At 47.4% G+C, this 21,993-nt stretch overlaps 1 protein-coding gene across 2 annotated transcripts in view; it reads right to left on the reverse strand.

The window, feature by feature from the left end:
- The window catches only part of LOC136626155 (alpha-2-macroglobulin-like), a 305,765-nt gene that overhangs the window by 67,922 nt on the left and 215,850 nt on the right, over positions 1-21,993 (reverse strand). For both annotated transcript variants that reach the window (XM_066600959.1, XM_066600960.1), the window contains exons 8-12: positions 18,680-18,797; positions 17,067-17,181; positions 13,115-13,224; positions 11,163-11,321; positions 9,636-9,863 (exon numbers count right to left, since the gene is read on the reverse strand). In XM_066600959.1, coding sequence (XP_066457056.1) covers positions 9,636-9,863; positions 11,163-11,321; positions 13,115-13,224; positions 17,067-17,181; positions 18,680-18,797 — 730 coding nt within the window. The remainder of the gene's footprint in view (positions 1-9,635; positions 9,864-11,162; positions 11,322-13,114; positions 13,225-17,066; positions 17,182-18,679; positions 18,798-21,993) is intronic.

A 21,993-nucleotide genomic window follows, 5' to 3' on the forward strand; every position in this document is an offset into this window, starting at 1 on the left:
TTAAATATATAACCCCTTTCCTGCAATGCATCCTGAAAAGTGAAAAAATAAAAAAAATGTATGTACTTACCTGCTCCCGGCAGCTGGAGATCCCGGCGGACGGCCTGCAGTGGGTGTGAAGGGGGTGTGACTCAGGCTTGCCCCTGATTGGCTCAGCGCTGAGCCAATCAGAAGCAAGTCTCAGTCACACCCATTCATGAATTCATGAATGGGTGTGACTGAGATCAGCCTCTGATTGGCTAAGGCTGAGCCAATCAGGGGCAAGCCTGAGTCACACCCCCTTCACACCCACTGCAGGACGGCCGCGGGGATCTCAGGCTGCCGGGAGCAGGTGAGTACATCCTTTTTTTTTATTTTTTCACTTTTCAGGATGCATTGCAGGAAAGGGGTTATATATTTAACCCCTTCCCGACAATTAACCCCGCGCACGCCGGCAGCCCATTGCTTTCAATGGAGCGGCTGTATTGCCGCTCCATTGAATTCAATGGGCAAACATCGTTCTTCTCTGCCACAGCTGTTCCAGCTGTGGCAGAGAAGAATGATTTGTCTTCTATATGTTCTCATTGGGGTCGGCGCTGCTGCCGCCGGCCCCATTGAGCGCATATAGAGAAGAGAACAGGAATCGCAGATCGCAGATAGGTGCGATCTGCGATTTCTGTTCTCTAATTTATCGGACGAGCGCATAAAAAGCGCTCATGTGTCCGATACCATTGCAAAGCAATGGTTTTAAAAAATCGCCGGACGCATGCGCATGCGCAAATCGCGGCAATAAACGCCCGTGTGACTGAGCCCTTATACAGAAGATCGCTAATTAGATGAAATTAAAGGTGCTCAGTGTCATTGATAATTAATAGGGATGAGCGAGTATACTCGCTAAGGCACTACTCGCTCGAGTAATGTGCCTTAGACGAGTATCTCCCCGCTCGTCCCGAAAGATTCGGGTGCCGCCGCGGGGCGGGTGCTGCGGGGGGAGAGCAGGGAGGAACGGAGGGGAGATCTCTCTCTCCCTCTCTCCCGCCTGCTCTCCCCTGCTCCCCGCCGCAACTCACCTGTCAGCTGCGGCGGCCCCCGAATCTTTAGGGACAAGCAGGGAGATACTCGGCTAAGGCACATTACTCGAGCGAGTAGTGCCTTAGCGAGTATACTCGCTCATCCCTAATAATTAATAATTCAGAATCAGCACTAGAGATGAGCGAACGTGTTCTTCCGAGCTTGATATTCGTGCGAATATTAGGGTGTTCGGGATGTTCGTTATTCGTAACGAACACCATGCTGTGTTCTGGTTACTTTCACTTCCTTCCCTGAGACGTTAGCGCGCTTTTCTGGCCAATTGAAAGACAGGGAAGGCATTACAACTTCCCCCTGTGACATTCAAGCCCTATACCACCCCCCTGCTGTGAGTGGCTGGGAAGATCAGGTGTCACCCGAACATAAAAGTAGGCCCCTCCCGCGGTTCGCCTCAGATGCCGTGTGAGTTAGATGAGGGACAGTGCTGTTTGTACCGGAGCTGCTGTAGGGAAAGAATTGGTAGTTAGTGTAGGCTTCAAGACCCCCCAAAGGTCCTTATTAGGGCCACTGATAGCTGTGTGTTGGCTGCTGTTAGCAGTGGCAATTTTGTTTTTCTCAAAATCGGCTCTGCAGAGCGTTGCACCTGGCATTAGGGACAGAAGTGCTGCATAGGCAGGGAGAGTGTTAGGAGTGAGTGTAGCCTTCAAGAACCTCAACGGTCCTTTCTAGGGTCATATTTAACCGTGTGCAGTACTGTCCAGGCTGCTGTTAGCTGTGCTGCATTTTTTTTTGCTTCTCAAAATCGCCTCTGCAGACCATTGCACCCTCCATTGATACTGCAGGGAAAGAATTGTATAGGCAGGGCCACAACACAGTTATTATTCATTGAATATACGCAGTGCTGCCTTTTGCTTGTAAAACAAGTGAAAATAATTCTATTTGTCCTGCCTCTGTCCGTCCTAAGGGCGGTGGACACGTGTCGGCTGCGTGTGCAACCTGTAAAAATCAGACGCACCCAGCTACGTTTTACTCCTGGCTTCGCCATTTGCTTTCCTTAATTGGGAAAAAAAATACCTGCTCTGCCACAGTTAATAACTCTGCTACCCTCACGTTCTGTGACACATTAGCAGGAAAACAGCACAGTTATTAAACTTCTCATGTTCATAGAATATACGCAGTGCTGCCTTTTGGTGCAAAAAAACGGAAAATAATTCTATTTGTCCTGCCTCTGTCCGTCCTAAGGGCGGTGGACACGTGTCGGCTGCATGTGCAACCTGTAAAAATCAGACGCACCCAGCTACGTTTTACTCCTGGCTTCGCCATTTGCTTTCCTTAATTGGGAAAAAAAATACCTGCTCTGCCACAGTTAATAACTCTGCTACCCTCACGTTCTGTGACACATTAGCAGGAAAACAGCACAGTTATTAAACTTCTCATGTTCATAGAATATATGCAGTGCTGCCTTTTGGTGCAAAAAAGCGGAAAATAATTCTATTTGTCCTGCCTCTGTCCGTCCTAAGGGCGGTGGACACGTGTCGGCTGCGTGTGCAACCTGTAAAAATCAGACGCACCCAGCTACGTTTTACTCCTGGCTTCGCCATTTGCTTTCCTTAATTGGGAAAAAAAATACCTGCTCTGCCACAGTTAATAACTCTGCTACCCTCACGTTCTGTGACACATTAGCAGGAAAACAGCACAGTTATTAAACTTCTCATGTTCATAGAATATACGCAGTGCTGCCTTTCGGTGCAAAAAAACGGAAAATAATTCTATTTGTCCTGCCTCTGTCCGTCCTAAGGGCGGTGGACACGTGTCGGCTGCGTGTGCAACCTGTAAAAATCAGACGCACCCAGCTACGTTTTACTCCTGGCTTCGCCATTTGCTTTCCTTAATTGGGAAAAAAAATACCTGCTCTGCCAGAGTTAATAACTCTGCTACCCTCACGTTCTGTGCCACATTAGCAGGGCCACAGCACAGTTATTAAACTTCTCATGTTCATAGAATATACGCAATGCTGCCTTTTGGTGCAAAAAAACGGAAAATAATTCTATTTGTCTTGCCTCTGTCCGTCCTAAGGGCGGTGGACACGTGTCGGCTGCGTGTGCAACCTGTAAAAATCAGACGCACCCAGCTACGTTTTACTCCTGGCTTCGCCATTTGCTTTCCTTAATTGGGAAAAAAAAATACCTGCTCTGCCACAGTTAATAACTCTGCTACCCTCACGTTCTGTGACACATTAGCAGGAAAACAGCACAGTTATTAAACTTAGATTATTCATTCACTAGAGGCAGTGGGGCCTTTCGTTTTCAAAAAAGGGAAAAATTATATTTGGCCTGCAGTCTTGCGCCAATTTATTAGCTGCCTGTGAAATCAAATCACTGGTAATACAGCATGCTGAGGGGTAGGGGTAGGCCTAGAGGACGTGGACGCGGCCGAGGACGCGGAGGGCCAAGTCAGGGTGTGGGCACAGGCCAAGCTCCTGATCCAGGTGTGTCGCAGCCGACTGCTGCGCGATTAGGAGAGAGGCACGTTTCTGGTGTCCCCACATTCATCGCCCAATTAATGGGTCCACGCGGGAGACGGTTATTAGAAAATGAGCAGTGTGAGCAGGTCCTGTCCTGGATGGCAGAAAGTGCTTCGAGCAACCTATCGTCTACCCGCAGTTCTGCGCCGTCCACTGCTGCCAATCCGAATCCTCTGTCTGCTGCTCCTCCTTCCTCCCAGCCTCCTCACTCCACTACAATAACACCTGCTCAGGAGCGGGAACACTCCCAGGAACTGTTCTCGGGCCCCTGCTTAGATTGGGCAGCAGCGGTTCCTCTCCCACCAGAGGAGTTTATCGTCACTGATGCCCAACCATTCGAAAGTTCCCGGGGTCCGGGGGAAGAGGCTGGGGACTTCCGCCAACTGTCTCAACAACTTTCTGTGGGTGAGGAGGACGATGACGATCAGACACAGTTGTCTTGCAGTGAGGTAGTAGTAAGGGCAGTAAGTCCGAGGGAGCAGCGCACAGAGGATTCGGAGGAAGAGCAGCAGGACGATGAGGTGACTGACCCCACCTGGTGTGCAACGCTTACTCAGGAGGACAGGTCTTCAGAGGGGGAGTCAAGGGCATCAGCAGAGCAGGTTGCAAGAGGCAGTGCGGTGGCCAGGGGTAGAGGCAGGGCCAGACCGAATAATCCACCAAGTGTTTCCCAAAGCGCCCCCTCGCGCCATGCCACCCTGCAGAGGCCGAGGTGCTCTAAGGTCTGGCAGTTTTTCACAGAGACGCCTGACGACCGACGAACAGTGGTGTGCAACCTTTGTCGCGCAAAGCTCAGCCGGGGAGCCAACACCAACAGCCTCACCACCACCACCATGCGCAGACATATGATGGCCAAGCACCCCGCAAGGTGGGACGAAGGCCGTTCAGCGCCTCCGGTTTGCACCCCTGCCTCTCCCCCTGTGCCCCAACCTGCCACTGAGATGCAACCCCCCTCTCAGGACACAGGCACTACCGTCTCCTGGCCTGCACCCACACCCTCACCTCCGCTGTCCTCGGCCCCATCCAGCAGTGTAGTTCAGCGCACCGTCCAGCCGTCGCTTGCGCAACTGTTGGAGCGCAAGCGCAAGTACGCCGCCACGCACCCGCACGCTCAAACGTTAACCGTCCGCATAGCAAAATTCATCAGCCTTGAGATGCTGCCGTATAGGGTTGTGGAAACGGAGTCCTTCAAAAGTATCATGGAGGCGGCGGCCCCGCGCTACTCAGTTCCCAGTCGCCACTACTTTTCCCGATGTGCCGTCCCAGCCCTGCACGACCACGTCTCCCGCAACATTGTACGCGCCCTCACCAACGCGGTTACTGCCACGGTCCACTTAACTACGGACACGTGGACAAGCACAGGCGGGCAGGGCCACTACATCTCCCTGACGGCACATTGGGTGAATTTAGTGGAGGCTGGGACAGAGTCAGAGCCTGGGACCGCTCATGTCCTACCCACCCCCAGAATTGCGGGCCCCAGCTCGGTGGTGGTATCTGCGGAGGTGTATGCTTCCTCCACTAAAGCACCCTCCTCCTCCTCCTCCTCTGTCTCGCAATCAAGATGTGTTAGCAGCAGCATGTCGCCAGCAGTCGGTGTCGCGCGGTGTGGCAGCACAGCGGTGGGCAAGCGTCAGCAGGCCGTGCTGAAACTACTCAGCTTAGGCGATAAGAGGCACACGGCCCACGAACTGCTGCAGGGTCTGACACAGCAGACCGACCGCTGGCTTGCGCCGCTGAGCCTCCAACCGGGCATGGTCGTGTGTGACAACGGCCGTAACCTGGTGGCGGCTCTGCAGCTCGGCAGCCTCACGCACGTGCCATGCCTGGCCCACGTCTTTAATTTGGTGGTTCAGCGCTTTCTGAAAAGCTACCCACGCTTGTCAGACCTGCTCGTAAAGGCGCGCCGGCTCTGCGCACATTTTCGCAAGTCCCACACGGACGCTGCCACCCTGCGCACCCTGCAACATCACTTTAAGCTGCCAGTGCACCGACTGCTGTGCGACGTGCCCACACGGTGGAACTCTACGCTCCACATGTTGGCCAGGCTCTATGAACAACGTAGAGCTATAGTCGAATACCAACTCCAACATGGGCGGCGCAGTGGGAGTCAGCCTCCTCAATTCCTTTCAGAAGAGTGGGCCTGGTTGGCAGACATCTGCCATGTCCTTGGTAATTTTGAGGAGTCTACCCAGGTGGTGAGCGGCGATGCTACAATCATTAGCGTCACCATTCCTCTGCTATGCATCTTGAGAAATTCCCTGCAAACCATAAAGGCAGCTGCTTTGCGCTCGGAAACGGGGGCGGGGGAAGACAGTATGCCGCTGGATAGTCAGGGCACCCTCCTGTCTATTTCTCAGCGCGTACAGGAGGAGGAGGAGGGGGAAGAGACAGCGTGGGCCGCTGCTGACGGTACACCGGCTGATTGCCTGTCATCCTTTCAGCGTGTATGGCCTGAGGAGGAGGAGGAGGAGGAGGAGGAGGAGGAGGAGGATCCTGAAAGTGATCTTCCTAGTGAAGACAGCCATGTGTTGCGTACAGGTACCCTGGCACACATGGCTGACTTCATGTTAGGATGCCTTTCTCGTGACCCTCGCGTTGCACACATTCTGGCCACGACGGATTACTGGGTGTACACACTGCTCGATCCACGGTATAAGGAGAACCTGCCCACTCTGATTCCCGAAGAGGAAAGGGGTTCGAGAGTGTTGCTATACCACAGGACCCTTGCGGACAAGCTGATGGTAAAATTCCCAGCCGACAGCGCTAGTGGCAGAAGGCGCAGTACCGAGGGCAAGGTAGCAGGGGATGTGCGTAGATCGAGCAGCATGTACATCCCAGGCAGTGCAACAGTCTTTAAGGGCCTGGCCAGCTTTATGGCTCCCCACCAAGACTGTGTCATCGCTCCCCAGTCACGGCTGAGTCGGCGGGAGCACAGTAAAAGGATGGTGAGGGAGTACGTAGCGGAACGCACGACCATCCTTGGTGACGCCTCTGCCCCCTACAACTACTGTGTGTCGAAGCTGGACACGTGGCCTGAACTAGCGCTGTATGCCCTGGAGGTGCTTGCTTGTCCTGCGGCTAGCGTCTTGTCGGAGAGGGTGTTTAGTGCGGCTGGGGGAATCATCACAGATAAGCGTAGCCGCTTGTCAACCGACAGTGCCGACAGGCTAACACTCATCAAGATGAACAAAGGCTGGATTTCCCCAGACTTCTCTTCTCCACCAGCGGACAGCAAGGATACGTAAGCAATACGTAGGCTGCACCCGCGGATGGAAGCTACGTTCTCTCTCACCATCCAAAACGGGGACATTTCTGCTTCATCAATCTGTGTCTGATATTCCTCCTCCTCCTCCTGCTCCTCCTCCTGAAACCTCACGTAATCACGCTGAACGGGCAATTTTTCTTAGGGCCACAAGGCTCACTCAAATAATTTTTCTGAACAATTTTTATAAGTTTCAATGCGCTTAAAAGCGTTGGAACTGTAACTTGAACCAATTTTTCGTTACACTGGGCTGCCTCCAGGCCTAGTTACCACTTAAGCCACATTAACCAAAGCGATTAATGGGTTTCACCTGCCCTCTTGGCTGGCCATGGCCAATTTTTGGGATGTACATTAGTACTGTTGATACAGCAATTTTTGTGGGCCCTCGCCTACAGTGTAATCAAATTAATTTTTAGCCCACCTGCATTCCAGCTGACGTTACCTCAGCTGTGTTGGGCAATGCAATGGGATATTTTTGTGTACCGCCGGTGGGTTCCAGGGAGCCACCCATGCTGTAGGTGCACACGGAGTTTTTAATACATCTGTACACTTCTAAAGAACCCCAGTCTGACTGGGGCATGCAGTGTGGGCCGAAGCCCACCTGTATTACGCACAACATTACTACCTCAGCTGTGTTGGGCAATGCAATGGGATATTTCTATGTACCGCCGGTGGCTTCCTGGCACCCACCCAGGCAGTGGGTCCACAGGGAGTTTAACCTACATGTGTCCACTTCTAAAGAACCCCAGTCTGACTGGGGCATGCAGTGTGGGCCGAAGCCCACCTGCATTATGCACGACATTACTACCTCAGCTGTGTTGGGCAATGCAATGGGATATTTTTGTGTACCGCCGGTGGGTTCCAGGGAGCCACCCATGCTGTAGGTGCACACGGAGTTTTTAATACATCTGTACACTTCTAAAGAACCCCAGTCTGACTGGGGCATGCAGTGTGGGCCGAAGCCCACCTGTATTACGCACAACATTACTACCTCAGCTGTGTTGGGCAATGCAATGGGATATTTCTATGTACCGCCGGTGGCTTCCTGGCACCCACCCAGGCAGTGGGTCCACAGGGAGTTTAACCTACATGTGTCCACTTCTAAAGAACCCCAGTCTGACTGGGGCATGCAGTGTGGGCCGAAGCCCACCTGCATTATGCACGACATTACTACCTCAGCTGTGTTGGGCAATGCAATGGGATATTTTTGTGTACCGCCGGTGGGTTCCAGGGAGCCACCCATGCTGTAGGTGCACACGGAGTTTTTAATACATCTGTACACTTGTAAAGATTACTACCTCAGCTGTGTTGGGCAATGCAATGGGATATTTCTATGTACCGCCGGTGGCTTCCTGGCACCCACCCAGGCAGTGGGTCCACAGGGAGTGTAACCTACATGTGTCCACTTGTAAAGAACCCCGGTCAGACTGGGGCATGCAGTGTGGGCCAAAGCCCACCTGTATTACGCACGACATTACTACCTCAGCTGTGTTGGGCAATGCAATGGGATATTTCTATGTACCGCCGGTGGCTTCCTGGCACCCACCCAGGCAGTGGGTCCACAGGGAGTGTAACCTACATGTGTCCACTTGTAAAGAACCCCGGTCAGACTGGGGCATGCAGTGTGGGCCGAAGCCCACCTGTATTACGCACGACATTACTACCTCAGCTGTGTTGGGCAATGCAATGGGATATTTCTATGTACCGCCGGTAGCTTCCTGGCACCCACCCATGCTGTCGGTCCACAGGGACTTCACAATAGGGAGTTGTACCTGCCTGTGTCTATGAATTAAAAAGCCCGGTCTAACTGGGGCATGCAGACACCTTGACAGAATGAATAGTGTGTGGCACATAGGTTCCCCATTGCTATGCCTACGTGTGCAGCTCCTGATGGCGGTGGCACAGGATTCTATTTCTCATTGCTTCTGTACAGCATTGTGGGCTATCGCCCCACCACTTTTAAAGAGGGTCGCTGCCTAGCCGTGCCAACCCTCTGCAGTGTGTGCCTGCGGTTCCTCCTCATGGCAGACGCACTTCTAAATAGACATAAGTGTGGCGTGGCATGAGGGCAGCTGAAGGCTGCGCAGGGACACTTTGGTGTGCGCTGTGGGGGGGAGGGGGGGCGGTTGGTCAGCATGTAACCCAGGAGAAGTGGCAGCGGAGTGTCATCCAGGCAGTGATTGTGGTTTGTTGTAGCTAGTGTGGTGCTTAGCAAAGGTATGCCATGCTAATGAGGGCTTTTCAGAAGTAAAAGTTGTTGGGAGGGGGGGGGGGGGCCCACTCTTGCCGGTATTGTGGCTTAATAGTGGGACCTGTGAACTTGAGGTGCAGCCCAACATGTAGCCCCTCGCCTGCCCTATCCGTTTCTGTGTCATTCCCATCACTTTCTTGAATTGCCCAGATTTTCACACATGAAAACCTTAGCGAGCATCGGCGAAATACAAAAATGCTCTGGTCGCCCATTTACTTCAATGGGGTTCGTTGTTCGAAACGAACCCTCGAGTATCGCGGGAAGTTCGTTCCGAATAACGAGCACCCGAACATTTTGGTGTTCGCTCATCTCTAATCAGCACATAACATCCAGGCCTCAGCACTCATCTCTAATTCTACAGTAAATTTGTGTGACTTTTCCTCAAAGTGAGCAGTAGAAAAGCCACTATTACATCCTGATTAAAGGAATATGTGTAAAAATTCTGGCTTGGGTTTCTTTTCACAGTCATTGTTACAAGGTTTCTATAAAGATTCTAAAATTGACTTACAGGAATGCTGCCTTCCAATAGGTGGCGATGTAGAGATATTGTTCTATCTCCCTTATTTGACTATATAATAAACATGCCTCACCAGGTAGTGCAGGGATAGTTTCTTGGCCTCTTTCAGCTCGGTGTGACTAATGATGTATTCCACATGGACCTCTTGATGCCCCTCACATGGGAGAACATTATCCAGAGAAGGGAGTTTCAGGAAGCTCTTGCTCCGAGAGTAGAAGGGGACGACACGTTGAGAGGCATGACCATAATCAGGCTGATTTAGACCAAAAATATATGATCTGATGCTTTTGTCTATGTATGCCTTTAAGAAAAAAGACAAATTCAAGATCTTCTACTGGAAGAATATATACTTCCATTTCATTTATCACTTATGATTAAAGGGAATCTCCCACTTCTAGCAGGTTTGGTGCAGGAAGCAGTCGGTTTTGTACATTGCACAGCGACCCGGGTTGATACTGTAGGCCCATTCACTTGAATATTACCAACCCGGATTACTGTGCAATATAAAGAGCTGTATGCTTCCTGCAGCAAAACAACTAGAAATGGGAAAACTCCTTTAAGTTTTCAATATTTTGTATGTCATACAATAACTGGACCTCTGTAATTCTAAAGATGCTTCACTACACATGAGGCTTCTTTAATTGTATTGTTAAGGAGGCTTAGTACTTAGGCTCTATTCACATTTAGTTTTTACTTCTGTGGGAAGACAACATCAATGCAAGGCTAGGATGCTTGCTATTTCATAGACCACATAGTACCATACGTTAGCTATTGAAGGATATGACTTGTGCTATATGCATATGGTGGCACATATTACCGTATGTCGCCCATTGTCTTCCATTGTAACGAGAAAAAAAAAAAGGTGCACCATGCAGTACAGTTTTTTCATATAACATCTAAATCCAATGCTTCCGATGGTCGCATATTTTCATCGCGGCTACATTAGCAGCGTAAAAATGCTTGTGTGAAAGAAGCCTAAATCAGGTTGAGGGAGTATTGCGCGCACATATGAACATGTCCTGTATGCTCAAAAAAGTACAGTACAATGCACAGACACGCATACAAATCAACCTTGCTCATAGAGCAAATACATTGCGTTGAAGCATGCACATTTGCGCATACGCTTGTGTGAAGGAGTCCTTCAGGTGCTTTTACACCTAACGATTTACCATTCGAATGGGCAAATCATGTCAGAGTTCGCTTGTGCAGCTTGTTTATACAGGCAAATAAATTGTTTGCTTGTTTACTCGATAGATTGTTCAGTCGTTCACTGGATAAGTGAATGACAACAGCAGAACGATTGGTATTTAAACCGAACTATTAGCGAATGAGCCGACAATGATTTTCATGCTTGCAACGATGAATGATGAACGATGAGTGAACAAATTATTGTTCATCATTCAATCGTTGGCAATATTTACACTAAACGATATTATTCATATTCATTCATTTAAACAATTTTTTAAACAATAATCGCTCCACGTAAAAAGGCCTTTAGGCTTTTTTATGGTATTGTGTTCAATATTGCAAACTTGCATAAAATAAATGTCATATACAAGGATTAGATTGAATCATTGCAAGTGAACATGTATAGTCATACCGACAAAATGATGGTGTCTTTCCAGTTGGTTGTGTTTAGAGTAAAAGGTGCTAGGCCATTCTCATCAGTCACTAAGGGCTGGTCCGCCGAGTCATATCCTTCTTTCAGATATATTTTAGTGTTTGGCCTAGGAACACCTCCAGCATCCTCCACTTTTATCTGGAAAAAGAAATTAGATTATATAAAATGGAGTTGATCTTCTATATTCTATATCAGTGGTCCCCAACCTTTTTGGCACCAGGGACCGGCTTCAAGCAAGACCATTTTTACAAGGCCCGGCAGGGTTGGGCGGGACATGGGCGGAGCTTTGGTTATAGTGGGTGGGGTTATGAAGGGGGCGGGGTTATGAAGGGGGTTGGAGTTTAGTGCATTCTTATTTAGTTATGACATTAGAATGTCCTGGCAGTACACACATAGGGTAGTGTATAATCCCCCCCCCCCCAGAACACACATAGGGCAGCATATAATTTATCTCCCCCCCCCCCCCCAGTAATAGACAGCCCCCATCCCTCAGTAATAGACAGCCCCCACCTCTCAGTAATTAGCAGCCCCTCCCCCTGTAATAAGCAGGTCCCCCCCCAGTAATAAGCAGGTCCCCCCCCCCAGTAATAGGCAGCGCCCCACCCCCAGTAATAGGCAGCGCCCCACCCCCAGTAATAGGCAGCGCCCCCCCCCAAGTAATAGGCAGCCCCTTCCCCTGTAATAAGTAGTCCCCACCCCAGTAATAAGCAGCCCCCCCCAGTAAGCAATCCCCCCCAGTAATACGCAGGTCCCCCCCCCAGTAATAACCAGCCCCCACAGTAATAAGCAACCCCATTCCCCTGTAATAAGAACACCCCCCCCCCCAGTAATAAGCAGGTTCCCCCCAGTAATAAGCAGCCCCCCCCCCCCAGTAATAGGCAGCCCCTTCCCCTGTAATAAGTAGCCCCCCCCCCCAGTAATAAGCAGCCCCCCCAGTAAGCAACCCCTCCAGTAATAAGCAGGTCCCCCCCCCCAGTAATAGGCAGCCCCCCCCCCCGTAATAGGCAGCCCCCCAGTAATAGGCAGCCCCTTCCCCTGTAATAAGTAGCCCCCCCCCCCCCCCAGTAATAAGCAGCCCCCCCAGAAAGCAACCCCTCCAGTAATAAGCAGGTCCCCCCCCCCCAGTAATAGGCAGCCCCCCCGTAATAGGCAGCCCCCCAGTAATAGGCAGCCCCTTCCCCTGTAATAAGTAGCCCCCCCCCCCAGTAATAAGCAGCCCCTTCCCCTGTAATAAGTAGCCCTCCCCCCAGTAATAAGCACACCCCCTCCCCAGTAAGCAACCCCCCAGTAATAAGCAGGTCCCCCCTGTAATAAGCAGGTCCCCCAGTAGTAAGTAGCCCCCCCAGTAATAGGCAGCCCCTTCCCCTGTAATAAGTAGCCCCCAGTAATAACCAGCCCCTTCCCCTGTAATAAGTAGCCCCCAGTAATAACCAGCCCCCCCCCCCAGTAATAGGCAGCCCCTTCCCCTGTAATAAGTAGCCCCCAGTAATAACCAGCCCTCCCAGTAATTGGCAGCCCCTTCCCCTGTAATAAGTAGCCCCCCAACCCATATACTTACCTCCTCCCTGCTGTCGCTCTCTGTCTGCTTGCCCTGACGTCAGCCCGGAACGCTTCCTCCCCGAGTCCTCTCCTGCGGAACTAATGAGCAGGGGACTCGGGGAAGAGTATCCTGGCTGCACAGACGTCAGTGTGCGCCGGCATCAGCGCGATTACCAGCGGGGAGCTGCGGCGCCCTCGCTGGTAATCGCATCGGTGGTCAGCGGCGTCGGCACGCCGCGGGCCACATAGCACAAGGCGGGCCTTGTGTTTAGAGTAAAAGTTCCCGGCGGTGCCGCGGACCGGCGCTAAGCATCCAACGGCCCGGCCCCGGGCCGCGGCCCGGCGGTTGGGGACCCCTGTTCTATATTATATATGAAGACAAAGTGACTCACCACACCACTGTATGGGATGCCAGCCTTGTAGTTACTGGCAATATTTATAAAAGAAATTTTATTGATGACGTTTGTTATGCTAGTTTGGCTGGATGATGAGAACTCCACTCCTACAGAAAGAGGAAATAGAAGGAAAACAAAGTATTATTCACAACTAATTTGTGTTGTTACATTTCTTTTGAGATGGAGGGTATCCGAAGTTCAATTACTAGCTACAGACAGAGGCATGAGTTGAAGCTCCTGGGTGCCAACATTAAATCTATAACAGGAGCCCCACCTAAGACATGCCATTTATAACACAACCTCTACTCCACCTATAGCCATTTCCTGACTACAGACACCTTATAGTATTAGTTTTGATTAAAAAACATTGCTTTAGATTTCTAGTCAGTAAAAATTGAAGATAAAATAACTTGCAAATGTAAAGGGTGGCATATCTATGAACAATGATGTAGTGCAGAGTGGTATGCCATGATTAAGAGTGGTAACGCCGGAAACGCGTAGGTACTGTCATGATCGCCTATGTGGATCATTTTCATGATGCAATGAATAAAACATAATTTTTGACAAGAAGTCAAAAATTTGGTTTACCCCTATGTAACTAATGTAGCATGCATCATAGTCTTTGCACTATGGACATTACTAGCACCGGGCACCCCAGATTTTTGGCCTGTTGTCCCAGATCTCAAGGCGACCACCAACTCCAACTGCATCTGTGTTCTCAGGATGCAGATGCAGTTGAATGCTACGGTTGAGCAGAGATCTATTAGCTCCCTGTTCTGCCATCTTCTCCCCAGAATAAGTTTTCTGCATAGGTTGGCACAATAACATCATTAAATGCATCTGGTCATGCAGAAATCCCATCCAGAAATCCCATCCATGAAGAGACTGAGCTCCAGTTGTTGTGGAAATAGAGCTAGATGAGTATTTTTAATTATATTTTTTAACGGAGGCACTATTTCTGTTTTGGGGCTACCATTACACTAGGAGGTACACTAGGGGTACACTAAGAGGCATGCTTAATAAGTCAGGACACTAATGCCCTCACCTTAATGGGTGAAGGCATTAAGAGGCAATATTCAGTCAGGCCACTACTACTAAGTGGGAGCAATATTGCTGAGGGGATAGCACACTGCGGGGCACTATTATTGAGTTAGGGCACTAAGGTGAGCACTATTTATGAGTGGGAGCACTATTACTGAGTGTGTGGACACTAAGGGAGTACCATAGCTAACTTGGGCCACCATTGCTGAGTCAAGGGTATTATGGGTGCATTATTACCTTCATGGGGGACTATTGCTTTTTAAGGGGTGCACACGGGACATTATTACTTTCAAGGCACATTATTAGTGTCTAGAGTCAAAAGAGGATGCTGCTACTTTCTAGAGCACACACAGGGGCAGCATTAATTTATATTGTGACATAGATCATTACTACTTTCTAGGGCACAGACAGTGGGCATTATTTAATTCTAGAGCCCATTATTACTTTGTAAGGCAAACTAGGGTGAATACTATTATTATGTGAGAGCACTATGAGAAGCACTATTATTGCTTAGGGGCACTAAGAAGATAATTACTATGCTGTGGAGTACAAAATATAGCACTTTTACTGCATGATGTGCTATTAACCTCTGGGGCATTATATAAGGGCACTATCTGTTTGGCATTATTTTTAAGGCTGCTATTTGTGTAGCCCTATTACTGTTTTTTGTACCTGGATAATGTTAATTATGATAGCATTATTTCTGAAGTACAATATTTGGAGCAGTATGTCCAACAGCAGATTCAGTATTAGGGTCTGTTAGGGTAGTAAAAGGCACAGAATTGAAGGTAGCAGCATGATGGAGAGTTTTTGTAGATTGCTATAAGGTAGCGGTTGTGGTAGAAAAACGAGGGGCCATAGATGTCTGTGTTGCAAACTTTACAGAGACAAGACACAGTAAAAGAAGTCGCCATGGTGGGCTGGACCAGATGGAAAAGACGGGAAAAGTGAACAACTTCAGTGAGAGAGAACATCACCTGTGATCACTGGATATAGCAGTAATGTAATCACATATAAGCATTGCAGAGTACCTGTGTATAATTGGTAACTACCACTATGTAGTCACTGTATAGTGGTAATATTTGTATTTGCACAATGGATTTTATTCAGTAACAGTATGGTGGTACTATTCAGTCACTATGTATTGATAATAGTATGATAGTATTATTTGGGTCTTGTATAGTAGTATAATTGGTCTTCATATAGTAAAAGTATGGTAAAATTATTCAGTCGCTATTTAGTTGTAATGGTCAGGAATCACAGTGGTATTTATAAAATCTATATACAAGTTATAAAGCCCATCACAGATATAGATAAAACTAATAAACTTTATTAATAAGGTAATTAAAAGAGATGGGCTAATATATAACACTAGCGGATGTAGACTTACAAAACAAAACGAAAACGGAAAAAACAACCCTTCAAGAGGGTCACTGATAGTTCCCAGTCCCTTGATGTCAGTTGGGGGACAAAAGATCTGATAGTTCCTAGTCCCTTGATGTCAGTTAGGGGACGAGGATCTGACCTGCTAGTAATCCACACTTCGTGATGGAGTACCGGGTTCCGTAATAGAGATACTCCACAGTATATCAGAATGTTGGATGGTTATTCGATATTATGTTTTATACTTGATATACTAGATGCTAAAATAGTAAGTGCTTAATCAGTGCTCTTAAATGGTACACTGAATATTGAAACGATAAATGCTCGACGCGTTTCTCTGTCCTCATATGGGACAGTTCATCAGGAGCAGGGTTATTGATTCCCCAGAAGTGTGTTTCACAGTAATAGTGGTTTTCAATCACTGGAGATCCAAGTTTCGATAATGGTAAGTAAGAGAGATGATCAATCAGATCTAAGTTTAGATTTAGAATTGTAGTCCTTAATGCGCTAGGGTAATGCCCAATAGTGGGTATTCCATAGCTGGGTCCTATCAATAAGTCATCTCCTACTGGTTAGATGACACCACTTAGGTTATCAATTACATCAGGTGCTGTCATTAGGTCACGCTACTTCTATCCCACCTCTGTGTATCATGAGGGGGGGACTCCTGTTTGGAGTATGGCGATTAAGCACTTCACCCAAACAGTGGTGTGGGTCAGTGCCTGTGTCGCCAGACTAAGGCACAGAGAGTCGTACCTCAGTTATTGGCTACAGTCGGAGAAAGTGGGTCATGTATACGTCATCCCGTATGTTCATTGGGTATAACGGTATACATAAGGTAGCACTACCTGTCATCCCATATGTTAATTGGGTATACCGGTATATATTAGGTAGTGCAACCAAAAAGAGTGCTATATCGGGATTGTCGGTCAGACACAACCCGTATAGTCCGAAAAAATCAAGGTCCCCAATTAGGAATAATAGTTCCCCCGTTTGATTGGCAGGGACATATATCCTACACCCAAAAAAATTTTTAAAAAGAGAGAAACTTTTTCTCTAAGTGGCGGGATAATACCCTGCCTCTCCGGAAACACCTAGGCTCAATACTAGTCTACGCGGCACCTTGATTACTAACTAGTAGCTAGTTCTAATAGAAGATAGAGGTAAGTAGGGTGCGGGGAGAGAGATATAGCGCCTGCGGCTCTGATGGTGAGCGGCCGGCAAACATTAGTTGTAATGGTCATGTCATGGTCATGGTGTAAGTATATTATTTGGGCTTTGTATGGTGTTATCATTTGTAATATTGTTCTTTGTATGGTGTATCCTGTTTAGTATGAAGGCTACATTTACCTATGAAGGTAGAGCAGCAACAATATTATATGATAACTATATATGTAGGTAAATTTTGTTTTGGGAGGGGAATGGGAGGAGTGACATATGCCTTGGAGTTTCTGCCCCTGATCTATTTGCACCATAATACAATAAAGATGCAACAACTAACAGTCTAGAAAAACATCAGACTTACCAGTCCCTTCCTCTGTGACAGAAGCTGTCCCTTTCAGTTCATTTACCATCCGAGTTTCATTTAGCCTAAATATCTCAGTCTTGACGTCAATGGTATGGCAACCAGATCTGTCCAGCTGTGTGAAAGAAACAACTCATGTTAAAGAGTTATTAAATTAATACAGCTGTATGCAATACCAGAATTAACAAGGAAATATCAGTAGTAGTGTATGGACACAGGCCTGGCAAATCCAGGCAGGTACCATAACCCACGTAGAGCCTTTTGCTACAGGTGGCACAGCAGACAGGAGGAACGATGGACTCCCAAGCTGTGACCTATAATGATGTTACATTGGGAGGAGCTCAGTGAATGTCTTGTGATTATAGAGTATAAGCTCTTATAGTCAGGGAAATGCTGGGAGTTGCAGTTCTCTCCTCTTCTGACTTCCCATTGTAACAACCTGGGTGTTCTGGGAGTTGTAGTTGTTTTATACGCCCTCCTTGCTATATTTTCTATTATCACATAACAGGATGGGTGTGCTGAGAATTGTAGTCCCACCTCTTATATTCTCCCATTGTTATTTCCTCTGTTAAAGTATTCCAGGACTTTTAGATTTTTCTATAGAATTACCACCAGGCAGCTAATTCCCAAGGGCACTGTCACTACAGTCAGTGCAAGAAGTAGCTGTCACTGACTGTAGCACAGCAATCCAAGTTGGTCCTGCAGTTCCAGCTTTCAGTGAATTCAACAGGAGCTGTTCCTGCAATACCAACTCCATTCACTCTGCTGCAGTCAGTTCTTTCTGCTTCCCACGCTGACCTAAATGTCAGAGGCCTTAGAAATGAGCTGATTGGCATGGAAAAAATAAAAACAATCCAGAATTCCCTTTAACCCCTTCAGTGGCAGGTTTATTATTACCAGCCACTGAATGGGGTTAATCTCCGGGGCTTGCTGCGCTGAGTATGCAGTAAATACACAGGAAGATTTCAGATGACAGCTCAGTGCTCTGCACAGTTCAGCACTAGAGCTGTCCACGGAAATCCTCTGAGGTTTAACTGCATGGTGAGATTTTCCAGAGCATGCCACTAAAGGGGTTAATAGAGTAAATAACAATGGGGGAATATAAAACTTCAAATCCTACCATGGGCATGTGATATCAGAAAACATTATCAGGTGTGAGCATAATGACAGTTTTTATTGTGGATCTCAATTGCAATTAAAAACTGCATCCAAAAACTGCATGCCTTTTTAAAAAAATTGCATGCCTTGTTAAAAACCTTGTGTGTTTTTTGATTGTGGCAGTGTGCAGCAGGTGGTCAGAGAAGCGGCATGGCCATCTTTGTCTATCCAAGACTGGAGGGTCAGTTTAAATTGAAATTGCTTTCATAGATGGAATATTCTAATTCCAAGAGAAATAAATAGATAATTTTGTGAAATAGCATTATAAAATCCACAGGTTGTATCAAACTACTGAAATACTGTAGGTGCGTGTGTATGAATTAAGGCAGTCGAGTTGGGACAATCAACTAGTTTGAAGAAAGATTGTATAAATAATATCAGAAATGGGAATAAATGATTTTTTATTTGATACTTACGGTAATCATAATTATAAAGTATGGAAAATAGGCCCTCACCTTTCCACTGAAATTAGTACATATGGGGGATTCATTTGACCTCATCCCCCAATATGAATAATATTCACGACAAACAGAAGCTGCAAAATCCCCTTGGACTGGCTTCCCATATGTGTACCTTAAAGATTGAAAAATAATGATAATTACAGACATCAAGTAAACTAATAAATGGAATCGTTGGACTGCAGTACCTACATGGATTATCAAAATTAGGGGTACAAAAAAAAAAACAAAAGTACAAACTGAATATGGGAGTTTAGCCCCAAATAGTCAAAACAAGGGTCCAACCAAATTGACAAAGAAAAACCTCCAACACAGACATCCCTTTATAAGGGTGTGTTCACACGAGCGCATAAACGGCGCGTTTTTGCGACCAAACGTATATATGTGACCATCTGAGGCAATGGTTTCAAATGTATTCGTTCACATGGGCGATTTTACGGCGCGTAAAAACGGCAACCCGCGGAAAAACGGACATACGCGACCGAAATACGTGCCGGCAAATATTCGATGGCCGAAAAGACCATTTGAAAAGTAGGAACAAACAAAAAAATACTCTTTCTAGCTCTGGTCGTGATCGTCGAAAAACGTTCTTTCCGGCAATTATACGCTGCGCTCGTTCGAACGTAAATACGCCTACGCTCGTGTGAACGAATCCTAAGATAAAACTTAACTTTTAATCATACACTTAAAACAACTAAATAGGGACCCTATCAAATATCTATTAATTTCTTACCTAAATGGGGTAACTGACATGATAAGGGTGACACTATTTCCAAATCTCTACCTAGAAGACCCTACACTGATGATAACAAAGAGTTGGTTGAAGATTTTTTAATTATTAGGCCTCGGTCACAGCGATTTTTTTCAGCGATTTGCGCATGCGCATGCGATCTTTTAGAACCATTGCTTTATCTGCGATTCCTATCTGCGATTCCTTGTGTTCTCTATATGCGCTCAATGGGGCCGGCGGCAGCAGCGCCGACTCCATTGAGAACATATACTACACAAATCATTCTCCTCTGCCACAGCTGTAACAGCTGTGGCAGAGAAGAATGTTGTTTGCCCATTGAATTCAATGGAGCCGGCAATACAGCCGGCTCCATTGAAAGCAATGGGCTGCCGGCGAGCGCGGGATGAATTTCTGGGAAGGGCTTAAAAATATAAGCCCTTCCCTGAAAATCATCCAAAACTGTATAAAAAAAAAATATATATATATATATATACTCACCTTGTCCCTGCAGACGGAGTTCAGCCGCAGCTGGCCGGCAGTTCTCCTGAACTGCTGTGAGTAGTATTCAGCAGCCGGGGATTTAAAATCCCCGCCTGCTGAATGGGCTGCCTCTGATTGGTCACAGCCCTCACCAATCAGAGGCAGCTCTCACTCACCCATTCATGAATTCATGAATAACTATACTATTCAATGGCTGAGAGCTGCCCCTGATTGGTCCCTGCGCTGAGCCAATCAGAGGCAGCACTCACTCACCCATTCATGAATTGCTGAATAGGCATTGCAATTCTGTATCATGACGCCCCCTGCTTTATTAGCTGCTAATAATTTTGTCATTATTTTCTTTTAAATCTATCAATTCCCCTTCTTCTCTCTTGCTAAATTTCTATTTAGGATAATTCCAAAATTAATTTGCTTAAAATCAGCTGCAACCAGCATCAGAAATGTTTAAAAGATGCCTCTAAAATATACAGGATAAAAGTTGATGTTTCCCTTTACCTCTTGATGAACATTTAGCTCTATAGAGTTAGCTATTTTATTCTACTTTTCCTTCTCCCATTTTTTTCAACATATCTTAATAAAGTAAGTTCCCTTATATAAGCATTAAGGTCCAAGTATAGTTTGAACTCATCATTTTTTTATTGCCATGGACAAAATTTAAAATAAAAGTATCATTTCCAGTTTTCACAGACCCATTACATGCGGACTGCAGTATTCGGTCATTGGTCACCGCCATTGAGCGACTGCAGTTGTAGCAAATAACAACTGTAGCTTTTATCTGCTGGGAGGCCCACATGCACTGGAAGAGTCAAATGAATGAGGCCCTTGTATCCCCTGTAAGTGACACCCATGGCAGATGACACAGCTTACAATTATTATGGTGGTGACATGACACAGACAGCAGCAGTATGTAATAAGGGTGTCTCATGAGTCCCCTAGTTAAGAAGTACAGTTGAAATTGTGACACCTGCAACCTTCATTGCTTATATTGTTATAAATTTCCTTCAGTCAGCCCTTCCACTAGGTCACTATTGTTTATGGTGGGAAGAGCAACATAGTCTTTTATGATATTACAATTAGAGATGAGCAAGCACCAAAATGCTCGGGTGCTCGTTACTCGGGACGAACTTTTCGCGATGCTCGAGGGTTCGTTTCGAATAACGAACCCCATTGAAGTCAATGGGCGACCCGAGCATTTTTGTATATCGCCGATGCTCGCTAAGGTTTTCATTTGTGAAAATCTGGGCAATTCAAGAAAGTGATAGGAACGACACAGAAACGGATAGGGCAGGCGAGGGGCTACATGTTGGGCTGCATCTCAAGTTCCCAGGTCCCACTATTAAGCCACAATAGCGGCAAGAGTGGGCCCCCTCCCAACAACTTTTACTTTTGAAAAACCCTCATTAGCAATGCATACCTTAGCTAAGCACCACACTACCTCCAATAAAGCACAATCACTGCCTGCATGACACTCCGCTGCCACTTCTCCTGGGTTACATGCTGCCCAACCCCCCGTCCCTCCCCCCCCGCACGACGCAGTGTCCACAGCGCACACCAAACTGTCCCTGCCCAGCCTTCAGCTACACTCATGCCACACCACCCTCATGTCTATTTATAAGTGTGTCTGCCAGAGGAAAAGCAGGCACACACTGCAGAGGGTTGGCATGGCTAGGCAGCGACAGCCCCATAAAGGGGCGGGGCGATAGTCCACAATGCTGTACAGAAGCAATGAGAAATCCAATCCTGTGCCACCTCCATCTGGAGCTGCACACGTGGGCATAGCAATGGGGAACCTATGTGCCACACACTATTCATTCTGTCAAGGTGTCTGCATGCCCCAGTCAGACCGCGGTTTTTTATAAATAGTCACAGCCAGGTACAACTCCGCAATGGGAATTCCGTGTGCACCCACAGCATGGGTGGCTCCCTGGAACCCACCGGTGGTACATAAATAAATCCCATTGCATTGCCCATCACAGCTGAGGTAATGTCGTGCTTAATGCAGGTGGGCTTCGGCCCACACTGCATGCCCCAGTCAGACTGGGGTTCTTTAGAAGTGGACAGATGTAGGTTCAACTCCGTG

Source organism: Eleutherodactylus coqui, chromosome 4 (genome assembly GCF_035609145.1).
Source record: "Eleutherodactylus coqui strain aEleCoq1 chromosome 4, aEleCoq1.hap1, whole genome shotgun sequence".
Lineage (NCBI taxonomy): Eukaryota > Metazoa > Chordata > Amphibia > Anura > Eleutherodactylidae > Eleutherodactylus > Eleutherodactylus coqui.